This window comes from Castor canadensis, chromosome 7, assembly GCF_047511655.1.
Source record: "Castor canadensis chromosome 7, mCasCan1.hap1v2, whole genome shotgun sequence".
NCBI classification, from domain to species: domain Eukaryota; kingdom Metazoa; phylum Chordata; class Mammalia; order Rodentia; family Castoridae; genus Castor; species Castor canadensis.
This window is the reverse complement of record NC_133392.1, coordinates 29,659,556-29,687,252: the sequence shown is the minus strand read 5'-3', so window position 1 is coordinate 29,687,252 and position 27,697 is coordinate 29,659,556. Positions and strand designations below refer to the sequence as shown.

At 42.6% G+C, this 27,697-nt stretch overlaps 1 protein-coding gene across 1 annotated transcript; it reads right to left on the bottom strand.

The window, feature by feature from the left end:
- Positions 1-490: 490 nt before the first annotated feature.
- Positions 491-25,988, bottom strand: Cpn1 (carboxypeptidase N subunit 1). Its single transcript, XM_020156271.2, has 9 exons — positions 25,507-25,988; positions 20,564-20,760; positions 15,585-15,740; positions 12,625-12,807; positions 11,449-11,560; positions 9,981-10,120; positions 7,865-7,964; positions 5,822-5,940; positions 491-3,176 (listed from the first exon to the last, which is right to left on the bottom strand). Exons 1-9 carry the CDS (start codon positions 25,727-25,729, stop codon positions 3,027-3,029), a joined length of 1,380 nt encoding a protein of 459 aa, XP_020011860.1. The 5' UTR covers positions 25,730-25,988; the 3' UTR covers positions 491-3,026.
- Between the last annotated feature and the right edge of the window lie 1,709 nt (positions 25,989-27,697).

Genomic DNA, 27,697 nt, shown 5'->3' with positions numbered 1-27,697 from the left:
AGACAGCCAATCAACAGTGACCTAACCCAAGGTATAAAACTTTGAACCCTATCTGGGCACCCTATGCTCCTTTGCATAACCACCAGCCAGGTTTTCTCCTTTTAATGGTGCCCTAATAAGTATTTGCTTTCTCTTACTGTCTGTCCCCATAAATTCTTTTACCAACTTGTGGCTCATGAATTGGGTTTCCCTCCTTACTGCTTTATGAGAGCATCACTTTTACTCTCCATAAACTCCAAGTGAGGTAGATAGTACTTCCAATTTTTTTCACATAAGTAACTATGACTCATCTCACTATGACTCAGAGAAGGTAATAGGAAAGGTATCTATCAGTAAGGAAAATGCTTGACTCAAATTCGGAAGCCCTTCTTTTTTGTCCTGTCAACTCTGACCACTCTTGCTGTCATTATTTCTGATTTCACATGTCTTAGTCTATTTCAAATTGTTATAACAAAATACCAGAGGCTGAGAATCTCAAAGTAAAGAGGTTTATTTGGCTCACTATTCAGGTTACTGGAGGGTCCAAACAGCATAGCTCTTGGCAAGAGCTCCCTGGCTGCATCATAGCTTGGTGGAGAATTAAAAGGAAATCAGCCACACGTAGAAGTGGCCAAGTGTGTGGGGTGGCCTGGCTTTACAACCACCCACTCAAGCATTCATTCCCACAGACCAGCATCAATCTTTTCTGAAGGCAGTGCCCCATGACCTAATTACCTTGCATTAATTAGACCTCACCTTTTAAAGGTTCCACCACATTGGAGACCAAGCTTACAGGACCTGAACCTTTGGGGGAACATAATCAAGCCACATCCAAACCATACCACCATTTGTCCTCAGTATGTCCTGAGGAATTTTCCTGTGCCATGGCCAGAACCCATATTTTCTATATAAAACTGTCTGCTTGATTGCCTCCAGCTTGAGTGAGTATCAGGGCAGTCTTCACGGGTTAGAGTGATAACCTGCAACTCCTTTAGTGCTTCCAGCTCAGGGTGACAGGCAGGAGGGATCAGAGGAGAGGAGTGGACATCTCCAGGAGGTCAGGGAAGCCATAGGGCATTTCCTCACCCCTGTCCCTACTGGGCTCAGGCCACCTTCTCACTAGCTTCTAGCATGTCCCTCACCATCCCCCAGCCAACTCTTCAGACAGCAATGCTGGCCTTCATTCTAAATCAGGTTCCCCATATCCCTCAGCAGAACCCTTCCATGGCTCCTGGGATTTCTGGAGATAAAGTCCAAACACTGACTTGGTTCCTTATATCCCATTGGTCTTAGCTTTCAGCACCTCACTCAGCTTCCACCATACTGTATGTCTTGCAGTTTTCTTGAACACGCCTCAAATCTTTCAAGACAGTCCAGTCGTCTGCACTTGTAATCACCTCAGCCTAACCATGATCCCCCACCTCTTCCCACCTGACAGCACCTTTTTTTCTGGCCTCATAATGTCTCTTCTCAGATTTCACTAATTCTTGGTGGCCCTTCCCAACCTTCTGAAGATAGTAGGAGGCCCTTCTGACAGGCTCTGCCCCCTGCTCCAGGTTCATAAGATCATAATAATTGTTACAAGGTGTTGCAATGGTTCACCTGTCTTCCCAGCTACCTGGCTGCATGGGGGTCAAGGTCTGTGTCTCATTCCCCTTCTTATTCTCTAGTTTCACTGAAAGCAAGGAGTCAGTAAAGATCCCTGGCATGGGTAAGAGAATGAAGGAAGAACATTCTGGGGCTGTGCCAGCAAATACACTGACTACATTTTGCAAACATCAGCTATATTAAGGGACTTCTGTACCAGGGAGCCTGAAAACAAAATAAGTGTTATTCAGATAATCTGGAAAAATCTAGAGCATACGGCTGGCAAGCTCAGACATGAAGCGTCACTGAATTGAGCAAGTAGCTGCTTCTTTATAACAAGAAGGGAACCAAGGAATTAAAATTGGAAAGACAGCAAAAATCTAAAGAAAAGATTAATTCTCTATGTGGGAAAAGACATGCTGTCTTCTCTTTTGACCACACACTGAGAAATGGCTGAGTAATAGAAAAATGACTTATGTGTTAATTTCAACGTTGAGTAGCCTGCACAGGAGGCAGGGTGCTCACAACTTCTGGTGGGTGAGGTACTTAATTGTTCCATAGTAAGAAAGAGCTGGGTTAATTAGAGGAGCAGGTGGGGAAACTAAGGCTGCCCTATCTCATTGAGGTTGAGCCTGGAAAGGAGGTGTCTGGTGAAGAATTCCCACCCAGCCCTGGGGACAAAGGGTTCAGGAACCCTGACAAGAATAATGAGTTTTTATGAACTTTTGTGTCACCATGTGTAGGTGTGTGTGTGCGTGCGTGCGTGCGTGCGTAAGACTGCATCCCCTTAAAGTCTTCATGACATTGACTTTGCTCAGTAATGCTGTGTGTACCACAGTGCTGTATACTGGTGGTCAGTGCAGAGCCAGTGCAGAGCTGGTTCACAGGGCATTGGCTCCATACCTACATATTCAGAGAAAGTTGTGAAAGATGCATATCGTTCCCAATGCCTGTGGAAGAAGGCAGGTTGCAGTGGGACTAAGCACTGTGTATCGAGTTCTTTTCTTACTACAACACTGTTGGTTCTTGGAAAACGGCCCTCAGAATTTCAAGAGCTTTGGTCACCTGGCTTTGTTACTGATCACCTTAGTGTTTCCACCATCATTTAGAAATCTTTCCTGATCACCCACTATCTAGTACAAGCTCTGTACTAGACTCTAGGGACAGAGTGGCCAACCAGGCCCTACCAGTCCCTGGATGCAGTGTGGACTCCCAGAAGATCTCCTGTTTCCTGAACCCTGTGGGACGGATGTACAGCTGCACTGTTTTCATTAGGTTCTGAGTCCTGTAATGCTGGCCAGGAGAGGGCTTGCTGCTCGACCAGACGGAGACCATTCTTAACTCTTCTGAATATGCTTATATTTAAATATGTCTCAGATAAAAAAAAAATACAAAGCATGCCCATCGGATCTGAGAGAAGGAGCAAGGCCTTTCTGCAGTGTTGCCCCACTTGGCAGACTTCAGGCAGGGCCTCTGTGCGGCCGCTTCCTCCCTGAGTCTTTCTTTCTGGGTGTCTGGGCCAGCACTTTCACTCTGCCCCCTGGCCCTCCGCCGGGAGCTCTCCTCACAGGGTACACTTGAACCGTGCTTCTCTTGAGGTAGAAGTTAACCTGGATGAGAAAAGGTAGACGTTAGGAGGCCATTTGTACTCTCTCACTAACGGTGCCAGGTCCCAAGGACAGGGGACCCAGACACAGTATTATAGCCATGGCCCAGGGCCACACAGTGGTGTCCTGGAATCCTGGAATTATTTCCCAAAAGAGTGCTACAGAATCACTGGTGACACATAGGGTGTGATTGGATGAACTAAATTTATGATTGTTTCATACATATTAGAGAAAACTACTGTCTACACCTCCAACCACGATTTCACCAACACTGTTTGAACAGATTAGGGCTGTGATGGATAGCATCCTAATCTCCATCTGCTTCAGGCTGGCTGCATGAGTCATAGGTGCCCTGCTCAGGCATGCTGATGGGCAGCTCAGACCTTCAGAGCTAACCCTTCTGCTCATTGCTTGGCAATCATGGTAGTAGAGACGACAGAGATGGAATGGTCTGGAATCTTAGACCCTAAATTTCCACGGGCATCAGTGCATCCTTTCCAGGGCCACAATGGAAGCTCCCTGCTGGCCACAGCACGCAGATAGAAAGATGCTTTTGACTGATGACTGTGCGACGTTCTGGCTGGAAGGTGCTGGGGAGGCCTGGCAGGCAGGGAAAGACAGGGAGTGGCAGTGTCCTCACCACACTCCCCTGGGGCAGCCCTGGCTTCCCCTTTGGAACAGCTGGAGCCTCTGGAGCAGTTGGGAGTTACAAACATGCCACTGACAGAGAGGCCTCTCTGTGGGGTTATTTCCTGCCTCTTCCACAAAAATCCACTGCCAGCTTTTCTGCTAGTTCTCCAAAGAGGGAAGGGGGAGGGGAGAATCAGAGCCAAATGTACCTTATTTAGAAATACAGGAATCTAGGAAAGGAAAAGAAAGCGAGGACAACAAAAGGAGGAAAAGACAGAGGGAAAGGAAAGAAGTCAGTCCTGGACTCTAGAAAATACTTTAAAGTATCTTAATTGTATCATGAAAGCCCTTTAGTAAACAATCTTTTTTTTTTTTTTCTTTCCCCAGCCAGATGGTTATCTGCTTTTGAATGGGAAGTAGATTCTGTAATCAATAAACAGATTCTTAGTTATTGCTGTATCTGAGAATTGCACCTACATGACAGATTTTTTTTCCCTCTCTGAGTTGTATTTGACATAATGGAGGTTTATGTTAATTTACTTAAAGACTATATGAAAAGAATGTTAAGAGGATGTGTAGTTGTTTGTACTTGGCATTGAACAGACTTGCTTGTAACGAAAGACTTATGTGTGCAGCTGCCTGCTGTTCATTTGATGTTGGGGTATGATAAGAAAAAAGGGTGAGGGTGTATTGGTTGGGAAATCAGGCTCAGCTAACAGGTGGCAATGGAAGAGTTGTTCTTTTCTTCCTGCATCTGCAAGTAAAAGTAATGTATAATGTGCAGGAGATGGGTTGAGGGGTTGGGGGAAGGGAAGGAGGAAATATCTGGAAATACCAGAGGAATTTTCAAAGGACTTAAAGAATAACTCTTTACCCCAATCTTTATATGAAAATAAGAGGTTATGTGCACAGATTGTGGGCAGCATGAGCTCTGAGACACATTAGCTAAGGAGGTAGCCCGGAGAGTCTGTCAGAGGTTCAAATCCCAGCTCCCATCACTTACTGTGTGATACATTTTTTTTTTTTAAAGTATCTTTTCTAAGTTTCGGTTTCCTCAACCATAGAGATGTTTATGCCTACCTTACAGGGTTACTGTGAAAGTTAAATGCAGTGATTCTGAAAAGCTCTCATACAGTCTCTGATACATAGCACCTATTCAATAAACGGCACCTATTATTGATTTAAAGATGAGCTTGATTTCATTGCACTGATAAATATATGCTAGGGTGTGTAGAGAGAGGAGGTTCTAGGAAGGAGTGTCTGAAGGAACCAGGGGCTGAAGATGCTCATTAAATAGGTCTGCCTGGTTATTTTTTCTCATTTGAAAACTCTAAGGATTGGTATCTTTATCTCTGAGCTCTGAGATTCCAATCTAATATAACTTAACATGAAAAGTTCCAGACTGCAAATCAAACAGGTTCATTGCTTCTCAACATTACTTTACATTATAAAGTAATGTTGTAGAGAGTTGAATGTTGAAGGTTGCTGGCTCTTGGCTACAGCAAGAGCAAAGCAAGACTGCCTGGGGTCCAAAGAGCATCAGGGGACTGGCAGAGAGCCTCCTAGTGGTAGTCCTTGCTCATGGACTGAATCTGCTGAAGGCCCCTAGGACTTACAAGTCAAGGTTTGTTGAGGGCTTCCTAAGAGTCAGTGGCTATGCCAAATGCTGGATTTGCACTTTTCTCTTTTCAGCCTCTTGTGAAGGCGGCACTGTTAGCACCGATGTGCAGAGGAAGAAACTGAGTTTGAGCGAGATTAGGCAATCTGCTCAAGGTCTGTGGGCAATGAGTTGGGTTTAAAACCAGATGGTGCTTTCCATCACAGCGCTGTGTTAAACAGAAGAATGAGGAAAAGCCAAAAGGAAGTGGGGAGGGATATAACAGGAGAGTGACAGAAGAAAAATCAAGACAGGAGAGCAATGGATTTTTTCAATGGTGAAAGAGAGAAACTCGGAGACAAGTAAACATAAGTGGCATAAGTGATGCTTACAGGGCTCTGAAAAGCTCAGACAGACTCACCAGCGCTGGTTCTGCAGGACCCACGATCACACTCACTGTCTGTGGGTCGAACCCAGGAGCTGTGGCAGTGACGGCGTAGGTGCCTGGAAGCAGTAGTCGGAAGTAATCACCATGTTCACCTAAAAGGTAAAAGGACATAATTCAGTCACTGACATAAAGCCTACCCCAAATGGAACCTTGATATGGAAAGTGATCTGGAGGTCTTAGCAGAGCACAAGCTTGATTTTTCTTAACTGCATGATGAAACCAATAAAGAGCTAAGTCATTGTTAAAGAGACTCCATAGAAGGAATGACTCTCTGTGCTGTGCACTGAAAGGATTCTGCTCCATCTTACCACAAACTCTTGTTGCATAAAGGGCCACTAGGAGAGTGGAAAGGTTAAGAGACTTGGTAATATTTTGCCTGATAAGGAAATTATTGAGGCTTCTGTTTTGATGTTTGAAAAGCCACTGTGAAGTAACAATGTCTACTAAAGAAATAAGGATGAGAGTGACAGGTTTAAGTTGCAGAGAGGCAGATTTTGCTATACAGAATCAGAAAATATTGTGATAAACACAGCTACCAATAAAAAAAGAGAAAGCGAGCGAGCGAGCGAGCGAGAGAGAGATGGGTGCTTTACGAAATTGGGAGCACTCAAGCAGAGGCTGAGTCAACAGCCCTGAAAAAGCTACACACTTGAGCAGTGCACAACCTGTACTGACAGCCACAGTGGCCCTGGGTTGGATGACCAGAAGTCAGCAAAATTTGTGTAACTTTCTTTTTTCTTTATTTTTGAAGGTATTGGGATTTGAAACTCAGGACTTCAGATTGCTAGGCAGGCACTCTGCTTGAGCCACTCTGCCAGCGCTCAACTATCTTTAACTCTAAACAACACTAGGTGCTTTGCTAAGTAGCAAAATCAATGTTAGCGAAGGCTTTTTTCACTAGTGAAATGAGTGATTTGCAAATGGGCATGATGGGTGTTGGAAGTGGGCACTTAGTGGTGAAATGAGTGTTATTCACTCTTGGTGGCTAGAATGTTTTAGCGACATTTCTCACTCTTGCTTAAAGGGGCAGGGTGGGGGGTAAGAATCAAGCCCAGCCTGTAAGCTCAGGGATGGTACCTGATGGCTGGTCTCTGCATGGCCCTGGGTCCAGCCATTTGGCTAGCGGATGCTAGTTATATGATGTCTGACTGTGAGGCTACAGATTTCTACATTTAGAATATTGTCTTTGCCTTGAATGAACCTTTTACTGAAGATGTGCTGTAATCACTTTAAAGAGCACAAAGCAAAGATTTCATCCAGCTAAAACAGACTGTATGAACTGTAAGGCACCTACGTGGTAACAAATGTTTGTGTGGTCAGACATGGCTGAACCTTGCTGGTATTGAGTTGGTTGTAGGGAGGTAGGCAAATCTCACCTACCCCTAACCATTGGTAACTACTGCTACTCATCAAAAACAAACAAACAAAACCCCCTAAGATCTAATTGCATGATCAAATCCAGCTGGGGCTCAGTATGCAACACCATTTTTCTATGAGCCAATTCTATACCCTTCTAAGAGAGAAGGGTATAGAACCCTCTAAGAGGTTCCAGCTAGCTCCAAGATCAGCCTCCACCATCAACCTGTGCTGCAGCAAACCTGTAGGATGAGCCTTGCTCAGTTGCCCCTAACGAACATGTAGCAAAATGCCTGACTCAGGAAGGAGACTAAACATTAGATTAGAGTCCTCTATTCCATCCCAATTCATACCAGCATGGGGTAAAGCCTCAAGCCTAGAAATACTCCTGGCAAAGTGGTATGTGACTGTGACCTTGAACTTTGATGAGAGAAGTTGTATTTATGTCCATCCTCCCTGGTCTTCACCTCTCAGGAATTGTCTACTTCAGAAACAAAACATTTTCCATTTAAACACCTTGGTTGTTTGACTGTCTGCATTTCCCGTACCCTTTCATCCTTCACCCCAACCCCCACCCCCAGTGTCCTTGATGCCCCCAATTTTCCTGGAGAAGATGAGGAATGAAAACTCCCTTTCCACCCCTGAGCAGTGGCCACCTACCTGAAGTGACATCATGATTAATGCCACTAACAGAAATGACAGCCCCTGTGAGATTATTATAATTCTCATCAAGCACCATTCCTTTGATGCCCTGGTGAACCTGCCAGAAAAGTGTTGGACAGTTTAGAGTTAGGATTATAAAAAAAATCTTTGTGCAGTGTTTCAGAGGCTCAAGGCCCTAATTCATATGTTTTCACATTCCATCTTCACAACTAAGATAGTTAATAGTCCCTAAACTAGTCTCTTTATTAGCCCCACCCCAGTAATCTCTTCTCAACAGAACAGAGTGACCCTGTTAAAGCCTCAGTCACGTCATGCTAGTGTTCTACTCAAAACCCAGCTCAGAGCAAAGCTGAGAGCTCCTGTGGTGGTCTACAAAGCTGAGGTCCCTGTTAGCAACCTGGCCTTACGTCTGAGATCCACTGAGGTTCCAGCCACACTGGTGTGCTAGCCTTGAATTTTTGTCAATTTAAAATGTGATAAAAATACACATAAAATGTGTACCATCTTAACCACCTTAAAAACAACTTAATGTGTTTTTAAGAGTACAGTTCAGTGTGACTGAATACATCTGTGACCTATCTGTCTCTACAACTCCTCTCATCTGATGGAACTGAAACTCCCTTCTCCTTAAACGATAATTCTCCTCCCTCCCCATGCCACCCCACTCCACCTCTGCTCTCCCCAGCTCCTACCTACCATCTACATTTTGTTTGCATGAGTTTGATTACTCTGAGCACCTCACACAGTATTTACCTTTTTTGTGACTTTCTAAATGTTTCACTTAGCAGAATGTCCTCAAGTTTCATCCATGTTGATGCATGTATCCAAACTTGCTTTTGAAGACTGAATAATATTCTATAGCATGTATATGTCACATTTTGTTTGTACATTCATCCATCAGTGGATGCTTGGGTTGCTTCTACTTTTTGAGGAGAGGGGGTTGGGATTGTAATTTGAACTCAGGGCTTCGAGCTTGCAAAGCAGGTCCCCTACCACTGGAGCCACACCTCCAGTCCATTTTGCTCTGTTTATTTTGAAGATGGGATCTCGAGAACTGGCCTGGAACTGTGATCCTCCCCATCTTGGCCTCCTAAGTAGCTAGGACATATAGGAATGAGCCACCAGTGCCTGACTCTGTTTTTTGAATACTGTGAAAAAATGCTACTGTGAACATAGGTGCAAATATCTCTTTGAGACCCTGCTTACATTCTTTTGGGTATATGCTCAGAAATGGATTTGCTGGGTCATATGGTAATTCAATTAAAATTTTTTTTTCTCTTGCAGTGCTGGGGATCCAGCTTAGGGCCTTGCATATGCTAGAAAGGTGCTCAACCACTGAGCTCTCCTGCAGCCGTTTTTAATGTTTGGAAGAACCGTCATATTGTTTTCAACAGCAACTTCACTGTTTTCCATTCCCACCAACAGTGCTCAAGGCTCCCAACCTCTCCACATCCCTGCTAATACTTGTTATTTTCTGCTTTTTAAATAGTAACCATTCTAACGGGTGTGAAATGGCATCTCATTGTGATATTGATTTGCACTTCCCTAATGATTGGTGATGTTGACATTTTTTTGGTGGTACTGGGGGTTAATCTCAGGGTCTCACACTTACTAGCAGGTGCCCTGTTGCTTGAGCTATGCCCCACTCAAATGGTTTTTCATATGCTTATTATTGGCCTTGGCTTTGTATTTGTCCTGTGTCCATTTTGGGAGGTTAGATATCTGCATGATTCTGTCCCTCAACTCCTTGAAATCTTTGTCTAAAAGACACCTTCTCTGTAAGGTTTTCTTCATAGCATTTCTCCTTTAACATGATATAAATTTTACTCTTATTTTATTGCCTGTTTGTCTGTCTTCAGTAGAACATCTAGTTTATATGGACAGGGGTATGTGTTTGTTTGTTTACGCATAATTCCCAGCTTACAGGAAAGTTTCTGGAAGATAGTTGTGCTCAATTATGTAGAGTGAATAAATCTCACTGGTAGAAACAGCCCACATTTATTGGATTGAGTCAGAGAAGGCCAGACCTGCCTGAGTCACCAAAAAGCACTGGTCTGCCATTGGAAAACACTTTTTCTTTTGTAACCACAAAAGTTGTAGAGTGAGATTTTACCTGTTCCATGAATTGGATTAGGGCTTCCCGATTACCCAGCCACTCCCGTTGTAATTCCTCTTGCCGGGGAAACTTGTCACAACTCAGTTCCAGAGTGATCTCAAAGCAGTTGGTGTGCAGATAATTAAAGTCTTGCATTCCTAAGGGAAAGAAGGTGTGGTAATTTGTACAACCAGGTTCCCACCCAACGCCCCATCTCATCTCTCTTCAGTCACATTTCTCTACCACCACCCTCACTACTTTCTACTCTACCTTGACCTCCATTTATTTTTCTCTTTCATAAAGTCTCTTCCCAAATTCCCAGTTCACATGCCTTTCTCTCTTTCCATTTTCTCTCTTCCTTAATGCCCACTTTATCACCCACATCCTCTATACTGCTTCCATTTCACGATTTAATTTCATGTCTTACCCTTCTATTCCCGAAGTCTGCTTATTAGCTGTAATGTTTTCAATTGAAGGGATTATCTATTGCTTTCCTAATAATACAAAGTAAAGAAATTAGAGTCTAACAAAATCTTTGTGTCTTGTGTTCAAGTGAGTTTGGAGCCACAACAAGTCTACCTTCTCAGTACATACCACTCCCTACCTTGTTCCTCACCACTCCCCACAGGAATAACCATCAGCTTGGTCCTCACTAGTGCTGTGGTCAGCTCAGATTTGAGAGCATGGGGAAAGACAGATGTTAAAAGATGAATCTGGAAGATCTTTCTTTCTGCTTCAGCCTCTTTCCAACCTGAAGGTTCTCTGTTAATAGTTCATAATTAGAGGTTCATCTCAACCCTCACTCCTGGGCAAGGCCCAGAACATAGAGAAAGAAGCCCTTTGCTAGAGCTTTCTGATCCTTGAGGTTTTGTTATCAATGGTCAATGCCCATGGCAAACTTGTGCTTTTGGGAGGTGAGCAGTCAGGGTGTAGAGAGCAGGGCTCAGGGGCTCTGATGCTATCCAGGCTGCCCCTCTGATCATCTGTTGCTGTACAGTGAAGCAAACCTCTGTGTTACTTTTCAAGACCTAACATTTGTAAGTCAGGAGTTATGCGTGTTATTTTACTTAAGCATTGACATCATGGCCAAGTATTATTAGGCTTAATGACAGATGGGGAAACCAAAGTACAGAGAGGTTAAGTAATCAGCCCAGAGCCACACAACTGGTAAACCGGCAAGCTGGGTTCTAAACCAATTGAATTTCACAGTCCTCACCCTTTCTCACTTGGCCCCATTATTTTCTTCCTCTGCCCTGATCTGTTTTGTAAAACACAAGTTTTACAGGACTACAAATTGGCCCTTCCTTCATTTTAAAGAATGACAAGATGATACTAAATGTCAGCCCGAGACTTCTCCATTGTTCAGATTTTACTGAAGTGCTGAATTCTATAATATTCTCATCATTTCCCTGAGAAAGCTGGCCATGCAGTAGAAAAACAGGCACCATGCTACTTCCACGTGAGCAGTCCCCAGGATTCTCCTTACCCTTGCTCAGAGAATACCAGGAAGCCCCATTGGTGATGCCGTCTGGGAAGTAATCCCCGCAGTTCCAGCCTTGGAACATCCATCCGTGAGCATAGGAGTAGACCTTGGCCAGCTAGAGGAGACACAGGTAGAAAATGACCTCTAGAATTCCCAACGTCATGGCAATGCTCAGACCCCAAACTCGGATGAAGCCAAGAACAGCTACACAATTGGTTATGGGTAGAGAAATGAGTGTGTGTGAGTGTGTGTGGGTCTGTGTGGGTAAGAGTGTGACACAGACTAGAGAGTTAGGACGTCTGTATTCTGATTTTTCTCCTCTCTCAGGGCTAAGTTTCTTCATGTGCAAGGGGAAAAGTGACACTAGATGACAATGAAGATCCCTTTCAGTTGAGTCATTTTCTAACTGAATTTTATAAAAAAAACTAGCGAGCAGGGAAAGTACTATATTTTGTCAGGTGACAGATGTGCTGGATGAAGAGGTACATTTCAGACTCTAATTTAATTCTCCTTTGCTACTTTTTTATAACAGTGGCTAAAATGAAATTACTGGAAAAAATACAGTTTTTATTCTCCACACAACTGATGGATTATAATTATTATTGACTATTTGTAGTATATACATTGATAATTAGATACCTTACTATATTAATATATAACTATATATCATTTTATAGTTCAGTTAATATGCTTTATTACAAAATAATTATTATCACAAAATATTTATATATTATGAATATATAAATTAGCATATAATAACTTTATTCTGTTGTTTTAGATTACTATTTAAACTCTTTTATGTGCATGTCTATTTTTTATTAACATAGACATATTATCACAAAATTATCAAGTAGAATCTCTGAAATTCACATTTATTCTATTAACTTAAAACCAGTACAATTAGTCTTTTTGAATATTTCTTGTTTGCCATTAGCTATTTTTTTTTACATCATGGCAATTATAATATAAAAGCTTTCCTTTTTATTTAAGTTTTCATGAATTTGTGGCTTATCACCCAAAGCAAAATGTAGTTTATTAGACCGTACACCCCTCAAGCAGGTGTTTTTTTTTCCTATTGTCTTTTGTGGAATTGTTGCTAAGGGCGTCCTGTGTCACTGGCTTGAAGCTCATCCCCTGAGCCCACGTTCCCCTGGCTAGATGAGCTGTCACTCTACATACTTTCTGGAAAAGCATATCATCAGGCGTCGGGGAATTAGAAGAGCGGTGGGGATTTCGGAACCGATGCTCAAGGGACTTGTCATATGGATAATTGGCCACCACTGCCCCTCCGTGGAGGTTGGCTGAGAGAACAAAGTTCAAGGAGCGCATCCACTGGATCACGGCCCGGGTCTCAGGTTCCACCTGTGAGGAAAGGAGAGGTTGGCAGGGAAGGCTGCCACATGGCAGCTGGAATCATCCTGTCATCAAGTGGCCTGAAGGGACAGTACATCTGAATAAAACAGTACTTCCCAGTGTAGCTTTGGAATGGTGGTTTCAAAGTGTGTGGAACTCTTTTTCAAATGAAATATTCTGTGGCATTGCAATTTACAGAATAGGTACAAAGAGGTTCAGGGCAAGTGAAACTTGTGAATGATATGACAGTAATGGATACATATCATCATACAGTCGCCCAAACCCAAGCACTAATGTGAACTAGGGACTTTGAGTGCTAGAGTTGAGTCACTATAGGCTCACCAGCTGTAACGAATGTATTATGTGTCATTCTGGTGGTGGGTGATGTTGATGGAGGGGTAGGTGATGGGGGAACAGGAACTTTATGGAAACTCCCTGTACTTTTCACTTAAGTTTGGAGAAAACGAGTACTGGGAGTTGAACCCAGGGCCTCGCCTAGCAAGCACTCTGCCACTTGAGCCACCTACCTAGCCCTTTTGTTTTTATTTTATTTTTTTGTTTTGTTTTTGAAATAAGGTATCACTAACTTTGCTCGGGCTGGCTTTGAACTTAAAATCTTTACCTCTCAAGTAGCTGAGACTATAAGCATGAATCACCATGCCCAGTTTATAGTAATGGCTTTCAACTTGTTCCTCCTCCCAATACACCTGCTGTTAATACTGACATGAGAAACACACACACTCCTGTGGTCATATCTAAATTTCAGAGATTAGACATAGAGTCATCCAGGCTTGTCTTTTTCAAGTAGTGACAAAGAAAGTCCACCCTTTCTATTGCATATTATATTACTAATGAGTCAGAATATTCTTTAAAAAAGCCTTGAATCTACTTGGACTTGTAGTCTAAATAAGTAAATTTAAGTCTTCGGTGTTCTTCTTCCTCTCAGAATGAACACACTGAGTTAACGAATTAATGGCTCCTCCTGGGCCAAGGATCAGTTTTGAAGGCTCCATTTTTCCATCCTAAAGAGGACTGGATAAACAGGGGTGGGTCCCACACAACCAGAAGAGATACAGGATCATGTGTCACTTAACAATGGAGATACGGAGAAATGTGCTGTTAGATGATTTTGTCACCATGTAAGATTACAGCACGTACTTACAAGAACTAAGGTGGCTATGGCATCATGAAGGAATGTAATCTTATGGGATCTGTTGTATAGGTGGTCCACAATTGATCAAAACATGATTTTTCCGCACATGGCCAAAATACCAAGGGTTTTGGTCTGTGACCAGGGCTCAGGGTCTTTGAAGTGGTCCTTTTTTCATGCCCTAAGCCTCCTAAAGAGCAAGCCCAGAATCTTTCCCTGAAGGCTGTTCTAGCAGGAGCAGGAGAGACTTCTTTCTCTTTTTTTTTCTTCTAAGGTTTTAGACAGGGGATTGAATAGGAACCAATTTTACAGACTCCATTGCTTTATTTTATTTAGAAAAACACATTTAATAAATCAGAACATTCTTCTGACTAGACATGCTGACTAGTACAAGTTATTTTTGAATTATTATTTACTTGAGCTAGGAGGAAAGTTGTTATCAGAAATACAACATGTCATTTTCAAGAGGAAAAAAACCTGAGAATATGCCACCAAGGAAATTCCTAATGTAAAAGCTTACGTTGCTTTATTTTTCTCTGTCCAGTCTCTAAGTTTTGATTTTCACAAATAGAATGTTTAGACCAGGTGTTGTGACAGCGATGCTCCCAAAATGACAGTAGTTATTCCCAGGAACAAGCCTACCAACTCCAGAGATTCCACCAGAATGGAAATATTCACATTACCCAGGGGTTGCCACATTACGAGGGGGAGCACGATGAAGTGTCAAATGTCATATAGAAAGGAGAGAGGAAAAACAATGAGTTGGACTTCATGAACCTCTTTCTATAGCTAATTACTGATGAACATACAGCTCATCACAAGTAAGAGAAACCTCTGCAGAATGTTGGTGTCCATCTGTCAACCATCTGGTGTTGGTAAAGAGAATGTTGGATTAAGAGTTGGAAGACCTGGGTTTTAATCCTGATTCCTAAATTACTAGTGATGTGAATTTAAATTATAAGTGTATCTATAAAACAGGGATGGGTAACATTGCTTGATGCATTCTGCACAGTATTATGATAACCAACTGAAATACGGACTATGAAAGGCCTTTGTGAAATTGTCATCCATGCAATTTTACCATCCTCACTAGCATCAAACATTTAGTGAGCATGCGCCTCACTACACTGGGGAAGGGAGTAAATACAAAGGAGCCTAACAAATTTATTACTGCCCTGGAAAATTAACACAGAGGTGAGCTGATGCTTGATTTTCTTTTTTTAGTTTTGCATACTGGGGGTTGAAACCAGGGTTTCTTGTTTGTTAAGCAGGTGCTCTACCACCTGAACCACATTGCCCGCCCTTTTTGCTTTGGTTATTTTTGAGATAGGGTCTAGCTTTACACCACAAGCCTGAACCATGATCTTCCTATTTGTGCTCCCTGTGTGGCTGGGATGATAGGTACGTGCCATCATGCACAGTCATTGGTTGAGATGGGGTCTTGTGGACTTTTTGCCTCAGCTGGCCTCTAACCACTATCCTCCCGACCTTCACCAGCTCCTTGGGGTGAGCCACCACACCTGGCTGTGATGCTTAATTTTTGGTTTTTTGTTTTTATATGAAGACTGTTTGTAGTAATCTGTAAGAAATTTCAGGTGCTGATTACCTGCTTCTGTGGCCAAATTTCATCTCCTACCTGGTTTTTCCAGTTGTCTGGAAGGGGCAAGTGGTGGTTGGGGCCTCCATACTTCTCATTGTAGTAGAAATAGGTATTGAGATCAGGGAAGTTGCGGTTCAGGTCCACTCCATTCGCATTGTTCCTACCAACCAGATACCCAGGCATGTTTGGGCCCTAGGGAAACAATGAGGAAAGGAACGGTGAAGGTTTCCGACTGGATTCCCTATGGTACACTCTTGGTGTCAGCAGGTCTATGATTCCAAGGAGACCACCACGCACACTCAGGATGCATAGAGTTCAGTGCTGCACTGTGGATGCTAGACTCATTCTCCCCATAGTGCCACCCAACTTCTGCTAAAGACATGGCACTTTTCAACAGCAATTTTCACTTTATCACTTAAACACATTTACTTTAACCTTTTGGGGCACCATTTGCTTTTTAGGAGGCAGATTTTCACAAAACTAAGGGCAGGGAAACACTCAGCAGATCACATGATGACTTAAACACAAATGCTAGCAATGTGGGGCTGACAGCTTCTCTACATCAATTGAACTATGTGCGAGTGGGAATTGTATTTTTTTGTTTTTGAAATTTCTTTTTATTTATTTGGTTTTTTGGCTGTGCTTGGTCAAACGGTATGTAATAAAAATAAGGTTGGCTTACCTTATTTGAAGAACATCATATAGGTTTTTTTTAGGGATTATCTTAATCTAGCAAATTATACAGCATTTTCTTCTTTATCCAAAGTCCCAAGGGTATGGTTCAAGTTTCCCTGTGGACCTTGAGATTTGAGGGGATTCTCGGAGAAGCTCTAATAAGAGTGGGGTGTTAGGGCTAGTGGAATGGCTCAAGTGGTAGAATGCCTGCCTACCAAGCATGAGCACTGAGTTCAAGTTCCAATACAACAAAATAAAAAAGAATGGGGTGTCTCAGTATCATGGGAACCCTAGATTTTTATTTTTTCTTTCTTTTATTATCATTTTTACATTTACTTACATGTGTATACATTGTTAGTGCCACACTAACCCAGCATAATCTCATCTTAATGACATCTGCAAAGGCTGTTTCCAAATAAGACACATTCATAGGCTCCAGGTAAACACAAATTTGGGGGGGTGGATACTATTTAACCCAGTACCTGGACACTGAGTTGTGACCACTTTTGGCAAACATGAATAACAATGCTGAGAACATTCACAAATGAACCACTGTGTGGATGTATATTTCCATTTCCTCTGGGAAATGCATATGAGTAGAAGTGCTGTCATAAGGTAAGTCTGTTTAATTTTTTGAGAAATTGTTGAATTCTTTTCCAAATTGGTGGCACCATGGAAACCTACCCTCTTCCTCATTTAAAAATTTGGGGTCCTTACTTATCTCAGGAGTAGTATTTAGCTCTTTGGATCCCTTAATTTCTCTGTTTATACGTCAAACTTTATTTCTCATGTGTTCATTCACTCATTCAGTCATCCATCTAGTCAATCACATTACTTAAGTCTTTATTCAAAGCTCTCTGATAGACACTGGGGGAAAAGCTAAATGATGAATTACTCTAGCCTTCAAGGAATTCACAGTATATAGGTGGTGATAGATATAGACATAGGTAATTAAATACACAAAGTGGTAGGATAGAGATAGGTTAAGAGAGCTCTTCAAAATCGAACTTCCATTTAATGTTTTGTGTGGCATTAGAGAAGGGGATGATGTAGCCACTGCAACTTTGTGAAATGAGAGGCAGAGCCCAAATTGCTGGCTGTTCCTGGAAGTGGAGTGAAAGGATCCCTGCTGGGCAGCCAAAAATTCACAATGTACTAACACTCAAATTTTCTCTAAGAACTCTTTATCATTCTTAGATTTTTCCTTTGTCCATGACATCCCACTTATATTTTATTCTTAGATGGCACTGAAAACATAACATTTCTGGAAGTTCTCTTAAGTTGCCAACATAAATTCTGTTCTGGTGGAAATATTTATCTGGTTTTCCAGTTTTGTGTACACATCTATGACATAATGATTTTCTTTATGCTCCCAGGAGTTTTTCACTGCCCGCTTGTTCTTATCAATGGAGCACTGAACTGCCAGTATGAACAGCTATAGGCTTTCCTAGTTGATTTGCCACACACACCGGTCATTCGTTAGGCTGGCAAGAAAGGGCTTTCCAGACCAGGGATGCACCTTAGTGGTAGAGTACTTGCCTAGCATGGGAGGCCCTGGCTTCCACCGCAGTGAAGAAGAGAAAGGAGGAGGAGGAAGAGTGGAAGAAGGAAAGAAAAGGCTTCCTCTATCAGAAAGTTCCCTAAAGGAGATAATGTAATAGATTCCTTTTACTGTTGCAACAAAATTACCACAAACAGTGGCTTAAAACAGCAGGAGTTTATTATCTTACAGTTTTGGAAGTCTAAAAACTGAACTGGTCTCACGGGACTGAAAGCAAGGTGTCAGCAGGGCTACGCTCTTCCCAAGGCTCTAGGGGAATCTGTGTCCTGAATTTTCCAACTTCCAGAGGCCACTCACATTCCTGTGTCTGTCTCTTCTGTCTTCAGAACTAGCAGCATAACATCTTCAAATCTCTCTGATTTCTCTGACCTTCGCCCTCCCTCTTCCACACAGGAAGACCCTTGCAGTTGATACACTGGGCCCTCTCAAGTAATCCAGGATACTTTAGGTCAAATGATTAGCAACCCTAGTTTCACCTTCAACCTTAATTTCCCCTTGCCAAGAAACATAACGTATTCATAGGTTCCTGGAATTAGGATGTGGACACCTTTGCCAGACCATTATTTTGCCTGTCTGCTGGAGGCGTTAAAGTCTGGTGGCCAGGTGAATCTCCCTGTATAGCCAGCAGACAACTTTCCTCAGTGCAGTCTGAGAACCTGATGGGTTCTCTTTTGGGTTCAGGTTCAAAATCCACTCCTTCTGAACACAGCAGGTGAGCAGAAACAGGCTTCTCAGAGATCGCTCTGGGATTTGGTGGGCTAGCAAGGGATTTCCTCCCCCTCTTCCTCCCCGTCTATTGCAAAGGATATGGGTAGGACTGAGTTGGTTCTCCAGCTTCCTCACTTCATACAGAGAAAGCAAAGGACGGATAGTAGCCAAACTAGCTATTCTCCAGCTCTTCAGAACCTCAAGTTTGCAGGCATGATAGTGGGCACCTCTGTGATTTCCAGTGGGAGACAAAAAATTTCCTTTTTGTATTTATTAGACATTTCAGCAGAAAATTGTGAGACTACAAGAGCCACGTATGTGCAGGGTTCAACATCCTGGCTCCATTCCTCTATCTGCCTCCCCTCACTCATTAGTCATACTCTTACATAGGTTGAAAATATGCTTTAACTTAACATCCTCCCCCCCAAATTTTTAAACACAGCTCTTAATGGAATGTACTAATTACATAAGGCAGATAGATGCCTGGCCTCAGCCTTGACATTTCTAATTCAGTAGGTCTGGGGTGGGGGGCCTGGGAATCTACTATTTCAGAAATCTTCACCTGTGAGTCTGATGTACAGTCATAAAGAACTGGCGATTTAAAGTAAGATACCTGGAAACTTTAAATTTATGTTATGAAATAGAATAAAAAGCCTGTAGACATTTTTTCTTATCTGTCTCACTGCAAATATAGCTCCCAAATAAAGAACTGCAATGTGGAGTACCATTCTAGTAGACTCTTGTGGCTAATACATTAGGTCCACTCAAGTAACCTAGAATATTTTAAGTCAAATTGAAGTTGGATATATCAGGGAAAATAAGACATGGAAAACAGCAGCCAGGAATTCAGAGATAAACTCTGTTGTTAAGGGCTTGATTAAAAGCACACAGGCACTATTTTCTTTGCTTAAAGACTTATATCCTCTCAACAAACTGCAACATTTAGTAAAAAGAAAAGAAAGGGGGAAATAACAGTTCTTTCCCCTTGACTTTGCACATTTGCTCAAATAATTAGTGTAGTCTAGGAACTAGAGAAGAATATTTTAAAGAATGACACTTACTCTGGGAAAGAGCACCTGGGAAAATGGCTACTCTGGCACAAGAAGTACTTACAAAGGTGACATTTATCTTAAAGGAAGCATCCCTTAAAGTCTCTGGACCCAACTGATAAAACAGGGTAACACAAGAATGATTAATTGTATCAGGTGTCAAAACAAAAGAACAGCCCTTTTCCTAAGGTAAATTCAAGCCAAACCTCCAACCCACTTTTTCACCATAAATATCCCTGATGCTAGAGCACTCACTGCACCTGCTATCAGATGGGCTTGCACCCATGTCAGGGCTGTATACTATGTTTCTTTCTTTGCTTTGCTTTACTTATAAACTCTCCTGGTCTCTACCTCAATGTGCTCTAAAGTTCTTTCTTTGTGACAACATCATGATCTCAGTACCCAAGGGTTTGGAGACCTCGTTCCTGGAGTGTCACTGGTTCCAGTAACAAAATTATTAGCAAACTTCGTTCCGTCTGCAACCTTAATTTCCCCTTGCTAAGTAACAGAACATATCCATAGGTTCTGGGAATTAGGAGGTGCACACCTTTGGGGGACAATAATTCTGCCCACCACAGGTGGCTTTAAAGTCTGATGGCCAGGAGTGCCTCCCTTTATAGCCAGCAGACAACTTTCCTCTGGGTCCCAAATCTGGGGAAGGCTTGCTCTCCTTGATCTCTTCCCCCACGAACACAAATGGATGTGGAGTGTGTGAGAGAGAAGGGTACTTAGGGTTCGAAGCACTATCATGGCTACTCCCTTACTGATCCTCACAAAACCTTGAAGTCAGCTTGAGTGGTGTGGAGGAAACCCAGGCAGCTGGTCTGAGGTGCTGCAGGACAGAACCAACACCTTCACCCTTCATTACAGTCATTATACTTCTGGTTTTTTGCTTGCCTCTCAGCTGTTTTATCCTTTATTTTTGAGTGATAGTTACAGTGGGACAGGGGACATAGTGTCTACTAGCATTTATTTCATAAGGTGCCTTTAGTCTCTCCATGGCATCTCCCCTGGTCCCATACCTGGGCGGCAGCCACCTCGTAGCCGTCGGGGTTCATGGACGGCAGGATGTGGATGCGGGTGTCCTGGATGAGTGACAGGATGCGCTGGTTCCGGATGCGGTACTCCTCGCACAGGAACTCGGACAGCTGCAGCAGCAGCTCGCGGCCCAGCACCTCATTACCGTGCATGTTCCCCACGTACTTGAATTCTGGTTCCACTGTGAGCGGAGACACACATGCAGGGAAAGCAAAGATGGGGAAGGTCTGGAAGTGCCACGCCACCTGACTTTGCAAAGGGGTCTTTTCCTTCCTTTTCAGTAAGGGAATAAAGGAAAATCTCAGGCTCTCATTGTGTCTTTTCCAGTAATTGCTGAGCCCTTCCTAACCAATTGTAATTTTAAAAGCTATGAAAATTCATGCCAGGAAAAAAAAAATTCATGCCAGGGAAGATATTGACTATCATTTTTTAAGTCCCTGTGGTGTGCTAGGCATTGTCATCGCACTGAAGCCGGTGCTATTAATTAGCCTCAGAGTGAAGGAATTAGAGATGGAAGAGGTGAAGTAGCTCGGCTGATGCGCCAAGTGAACGCATATATTAGAGGTTCACAGTCGCTTTTGCGGTAGCGCTCTGCTTCCCAGAGACAAGTCTTTTAAGATAAGGATCGCGCTCTCCCAGAGTGCTCTGGGTTTTAGCCTAACAATTGCTAATCATTCCAGTTGAAAACTTAGTTTTTCTGGCATTTAGGACACTAGAATCTGTCTTTCATCTCTGAGAAGGCATGTCTTGAGGTAGAGATAGGAGTCTACTTATGTCACAAGCCTTAGATTTCTCTTTGGCCAACTTAACTGTTTAACTGAAGTCAAAACTGAAGTTCTGAAAGAGCCTTTAGAGTCACATCAAGAATATCATCTTGCTCCCTTTTGAAAGGAAGGTGAAAAATTCTTGCCAAGTGACTTCTTTTCCATTCAACACTTTTCTACCTCTGTGACTTTTTTGATTCTGTATCTCTTCATCTCCTTATTTCCAGATCCTTCTCACCATCCTCAAAGGCCCAGCTCAAGTGATTACCACTGTGGCACCAACTTGAGCTTCTCTCGCTGACACTGAGCTCTCTGTTGACTTCCCTTTTGTGGAACTTACCACTTTTTACTCTGGGCTCCACCTATATTTGCACGTCTTATTTCCTTTATTCAGCCTAGCTTAACAACACATTTAACTTTAGTTTTCTTTAGGAAACAACCCATTATTATCTTAGTATTCCTACGGCAGTTCTTTCCACAGGAATGCTTGTAACCCACAAGGATCATGTGGATTTTATATAATGTGTATTCTTTAATCTTAAAATGTTTCTTTAACTTTAGATTATATCTTTCTTTTTTTTTTGTTTATTCATATGTACATACAATGTTTGGGTCATTTCTCCTCCCTATATCTTTCTTTTCTTGGTGTTAAAAAGGCATTGTAGGAAAGGTAGTTGATAGCAAATGGCAAGTAGTTTTCTTCATATCTTATTCAGTAAATTAAAATTTGGGAAAATCTATTTTGGTCTCCTCCAATCTCTCTCAGTTATTAAAAAAAAATTTTAACTTCTCTGTGATATCCAAGTCTGGGTACCACTGGCTGATGGAACCCAGCACAGTGCTGTATACTTAGGAAGGGCTCACAATCAAATCTCTTGGCTCTGTTTTCAATATAGTCAGAATACAAACACTTCTCATAACAACCACTGCTGTCATTTTGGTTCAGGCTCCCACACCCTCGTACCTTGATCATGATATTAAATCCCCCACTCCACCTCCCTGCTTCCATCCAGCCCCATTAAACTCTATTCCTCTTAACCAAGGGTTGACACAATTTTTCTATAAAGGGAAAGAGACTAGGTACTTCAGGCTTTGTGGGAAATATTGTCTCTGTTACAGTTACTCAATTCTTCCAGCGGAAATAGCCACAGATGATACAAAAACAAATGGACTTGACTGTGTTCCAATAAAACTTCAGTCACCTTAAACAGGTTGTTGGCCTCTGGGCTGCAGCTTGCTAACCTCTGTTCTTTAAAACATTTGACTCACATCCTATGACTCTTCTGCTTAAAACTTCAGTGACTTCCCATTTTACTCAAAGTAAAAGCCAAAATCTTTACAAAGGCCTGTAAGAGCCAGGGTCAGTGGCTCACGCCTGCAATCCTAGCTATTTGGGAGGCAAAGATCAGGAGGATCATAGTTGGAAGTCAGCCCTGGCAAAAAGTTCATGAGACTATCTCAATCAAAGCTGGATGTGGTGGCATGTTGTCCAGTTATGTGGGAAGTATACATACAAGGATCGTGATCCAGGCTGGCCCAAGCTTAAACGTGAGACGCTATTTTAAAAATAACTAAAGCAAGCTGGGCATCAGTGGTTCACACCTGTAATCCTAGCTACTCAGGAGGCAGAGATCAGGAGGATCTTCTCATAACAACCACTGCTGTCATTTTGGTTCAGGCTCCCATACCCTCGTACCTTGATCATGATATTAAATCTCCCACTCCACCTCCTGAAACCAGCCTGGGCAAATAGTTCTCGAGCCCCTATCTCAAAAATAACCAACACACACACCCCTTCCTAGCAAGCATGAGACCCTAAGTACAAGCCCCAGTGCCGCCAAAATAATAACAATAATAACTAAAGCAAAAAGAACTAGGAGTGTGGCTCAAGTGGTAAAGCCCTTGCCTGGCAAGCATAAGGGCCTAAGTTCAAACCCCAATACTGTCAAAAGACCTACAAGGCCCTGAGTGAGCTCCCATTGCTCAGTGCACACACAGAGGCTCTGGAACCTCACCCTCGTTCTCTCGTTGTTCACTCTGCTAGAGCCACAGTGACCCCCTCATGGGTGCCAAACATTGCATTTGCTCTTTTCCTCTTCCTGAGCCCTTGCCCACATATAAACAGCATGCTCAATCACATCCTTCAGATCTCTGCTCAAAACCACCTCTACGTGCCAGGCATAGTGGCACATGCCTGTGATACCAGCCATCTGGGAGGTGTAGATAGGGGGACTATAGTTCTAGGCCAGCCTGGGCAAAAATGTTAGTAAACCCTATCTCAAAAAGCAAGTCAGGTATGGTGGTTTACATCTGTAATCCCAGGTACACAGGAGGCAGAGATAGGAGAATCACAGTCTAAATAAAGCATGCCAGGGCAAAAAAAAAAAAAAAAACTAAAAGCAAAAGGACTGGGGCCCTGACTCAATTGGTAGAGTGCTTGCCTAGCATGTGTAAGGCCATGGGTTCAATCCCCAGTACAGCCCCCCACCAAAAAAAATCCAAAGAAAAAAAAACCTCCAGGCACCTCTTTCTCTTTCCTGATTTAGTTTTTGCTATAGCACTGACTTTCTTCTAATATAATATGTCTTTAATAATTATCCATTTATTGCCAATCTTACTGCACTAGAATTCAGGCCCATGAGGGCAGAGTCTCTGTGCTGTTCTCTGCTGTACTTCCAGAATCTACAACATTCTTGCATATAGTAAGTGATTGAGAAATCTTTATAGAATGAAAGGATGAGAGGAATATAGGAATAAATAAAGATGAAGGGTTTCAGGGGAAAGAGAGCTCAGGAGAGCCAGCATGTGTGAAGAAGCTTCAAGGGGGACCTTGAATGCTAGAAGGTACAGGGCACAAAGAATGGGACACAGCGTGTGTGTGGGGTAAACTCGTAATGTCCACTAACAGCCTAAGCTCCCACAGTGAATGGGCGACCTGTCAAGATGCAAGTGCATCTTCAAGCAAGGCCTTATCCCCACGGCCACCTGGCTCTTCCTGAGCCTCTCCCATGTGAAATTCAGAAGCTCTCATGGCTAGACCCCATTGGGTTTTTAAAGCAGGAGAATGAGAAGATTGTATCAAGTAGTTAGGGAAATCATTCTGGCATCTGTGTGCCTGATGGGTTCAGAGCATGGCAGTGGCTAGGCGGTAAGAGGCCCATGGGGAGTTGAGTGCAGTGATTTGGGCAGATTGTGATGGAGACTGGGGGAGGGGGAGAGGTGCGCAGGTAAGTGCAGAGGAAAAGAGAGATTTTAGTTGACAGTGTGAAGGAGGAACTGACATAACTCAGATATCACAGTTGCCATAGATAAGGCAGTTGGAAGTTAGAAAGAATTTAAATGTTCATACACAAACAGTTAAAGACCACGGTGCAGTGGGACATGATGGCATAGCTTGGCATCTGTAGACATGGATGCTGTCTACAAATGAAATGAGGACGTAGTTCCAGTATGATTCCATTTTTATGAAGACGTGTGTTTGAGAGGTGTGATTAAATAAACATGGAAAAAACTCTGGAAAGATATATCTAGCAATGTGTTATAGTGGTTATTGAAGAGTGGTGGGATTGTGGATAATTTTATTGTTCTCTTATCTAATTTGTAAGTTTTATTTGTTTGTTTTGAGATGGGGTCTTGTATGTTGCCCAGATTGGTCACGAACTAATTTCTAATTTTTAATCCCGACACGAACTGCTTCGACTATAGAAGCATAGTAATAATATATGAAGCCTTCAGTTTCTCTAGGTTACCCTGCTGGATCATGTTGCCATTCTTGGAAGAGAGAGATTCCTAAATCCTTCCAAATCTCCTGGCAGAACCAGAAAGCTGATAATTTCTGCTAGGCTTCTACTCAGGACTGTGAAAGAACAGTAGCAAGAGAAAAAGCAGGAGGGAAGGAAGAAGGGGAAGGGGGAGTCACTAAGATCTCGAGCAAGAAGAACCCAAGAAGGAGGGAGAGAGGCTGGAGCCCCAACTGAGGCTGCAGCTCCCCAGAAGCAAGGTGCAGTTCAAGCCCAAGTGCGGAAGAGCCTTATCACAGGTGGAGGAAGAGGCAATAGCTTACAGGTGGAGGGCTCCACGTGTTTTCCTAGGACCATCCCAGGTACTGGGCTTGGAAAGGAAGAGTGCTGCCCCGCACAGCCCGAGAGCAGCTGGTCACTTACAGGGCTCGTGGGTTCCAGGGTGGTCGCTGAACTCCAGCACGTAGAGCTGCCTTCCCTTCACACTGCGCCCGATGCTGTAGACACGCGTGATGTCTGGGCATTGGTTGTGCACCTTGTACAGCGTCCGGACAAGGTCATCATAGCGGTGGTGACGAAAGGTCACCGGGGCAACCAACTTGCAGAGAAGGAGGAGGCTCAGGAAGACTGAGAACAGGGCTGACATCTTACAGGGCTTCTTCAAAGGGAACCACTTGAAACGCACCCCCTCCTCTCCTAACCAGGCTCCTCGCCAGTCAGATCCAAGGGCCAAGAACCAGCTATGCCAGCTTCCCAGCAGGGGCCAGCACCTTAAGGAGTTTGGGACTGTCTCCTCCAATGCTGGAAATTTTTTATGTGGCTCTGAAAGGGCCACTCAGCTGTCCCCGCTCATTTCCCTTCCTCCCCTAATCCTGGAAAACCTTTTGAAAGGTTTTTGCTCATCTCCACAATGGTAGTCTCCCGGTTCTGGTTTACTGATTAACTGGACTGTAAACAGGCTTCAATAAAGAGCTGCATGGAACCCTTTGATTGCTGAAGGATTTTAGGAAACCTGGCTGTGCCTGTTTCCTTCCTAACAACTTACAAAAAGAGCTCTCTGTCCCCTTTGATAGTTCCACGTACTGCTGCCAGACTATCTTTCTGAAGCACGACTTTGTCTTGTACTTTTTTTCTCTCAAAAATCGTTCGACAGACACTATTAAGAACATGAAAATATAGCTAATTACTGGAAGCACATATTTGTGAAGCACATATTTGTAAAGCACATATTTGATAATTGTATAAGTAAGACATGAAGAATTTTTATAACATAATAATAGGAAGAGAATCCAATTTAAAAACGGACAAAACACGATGGCTTTCTGCATAGGAGTCTTAATAGCCAGGAAATAATAACAAGAATTGACAAATGGGATTGCATCAAACTAAAAAGCTTCTGCACAGCAAAGGTAACAATTAACAAAGTAAAGAGACAGCCTACAGAATGGGAGAAATCTTTGCCACCTATTCATTTGACAGGGGATTAATATCCAGAAATATGTAAAGAACTCAAAAAACTTACTAATAAAAGAACAAATAATCCAATCAGTAAATGGGTAAATGAATTGAATAGACACTTTTCAATTGAAAAATTCTAATGACCAATAAGTGTATGAAAAAATGCTCAACACCTTTTTTCATCAGGGAAATGCAAATCAAAACAGTCCTGAGATTCCATTTCACCCCAGTCAGAGGCTGTCATCAAGAAAATAAAACCAACAAATGCTGGCAAGGATGTGGGGAAAAGGAACACTTAAACCCTGTTGGTGGGAATGTAATTTGTGAACCTCTATGGAAATAAGTATGCAGGTTCCTCAAGAAACTACAACTAGAACTCCCATATGACCCAACTCCTCCACTTCTGCCATATTCCTAAAGGAATCAAAGTCAGCATGTAATAGAGGCATCTGCACACCCATGTTTATCACAGCACTCTTCACTACAGCCAAGCCACAGACTCAGCCTAGGTGCCCATCAATGGATGAATGGATAAAGAAAATGTGGTATATGTACATAGTTGAAATAGTATTCAGCCATAAAGAAAAATGAAATAAGGTCATTTGCAGGAAAATAGAATTGGAGATCATCATATTAAGTGAAAAAGCCATTCTCAGAAAGATATGTACCACATTTTTTCTCTTATATGTGAAATCTAAAAGAAAAAAAAGGACATGAAAGTAGAAGAGGGACTATTAGGGACAAGGGAGGGGGAGGGGTGAGAAGTGTGGGTCATGGGGAAGAAATATGATCAAAATACCTGACATATATGTATGAAAATGTCATAATGAAACCCAATGTTTTGAACAATTAATACACACTAATAAAAATGGGCAAAAGATTTGAACAGACCTTTACCAAAGTAGATATACAAGTGGTTAATAAGCATATTTAAAGATGCATACATAATTAGTTATTAAAGAAATACAAATTAAGTTCAGGCACGATGGTGTCTGCCTGTAATTCCAGTTACTTGGGAGGCAAGGGCAGGAGGAGTGTGAGTCTGAGGCCAGCCTGAGAAAAGTTAGCAAGACCCTATCTCAAAAAACAAAATTCGAAAGACAAAAGGTGGGGGGATGGATAAGGATAGAACTCTTGCCTAGCATTTGCAAGGGGC

Bases quoted from the DNA above. Each gene is read 5' to 3' on its own strand.
- Cpn1 (XM_020156271.2), bottom strand. From the start codon at position 25,729: ATGTCAGCCCTGTTCTCAGTCTTCCTGAGCCTCCTCCTTCTCTGCAAG. The intron at 11,561-12,624 runs GTATGTAGAGTG...TGTCTCCTCTAG, and splicing joins ATGATATGCTTTTCCAGAAA to CTGGCCAAGGTCTACTCCTA. The intron at 3,177-5,821 runs GTGAGTCTGTCT...TTTCTCATCCAG, and splicing joins GTCCTGCAGAACCAGCGCTG to GTTAACTTCTACCTCAAGAG.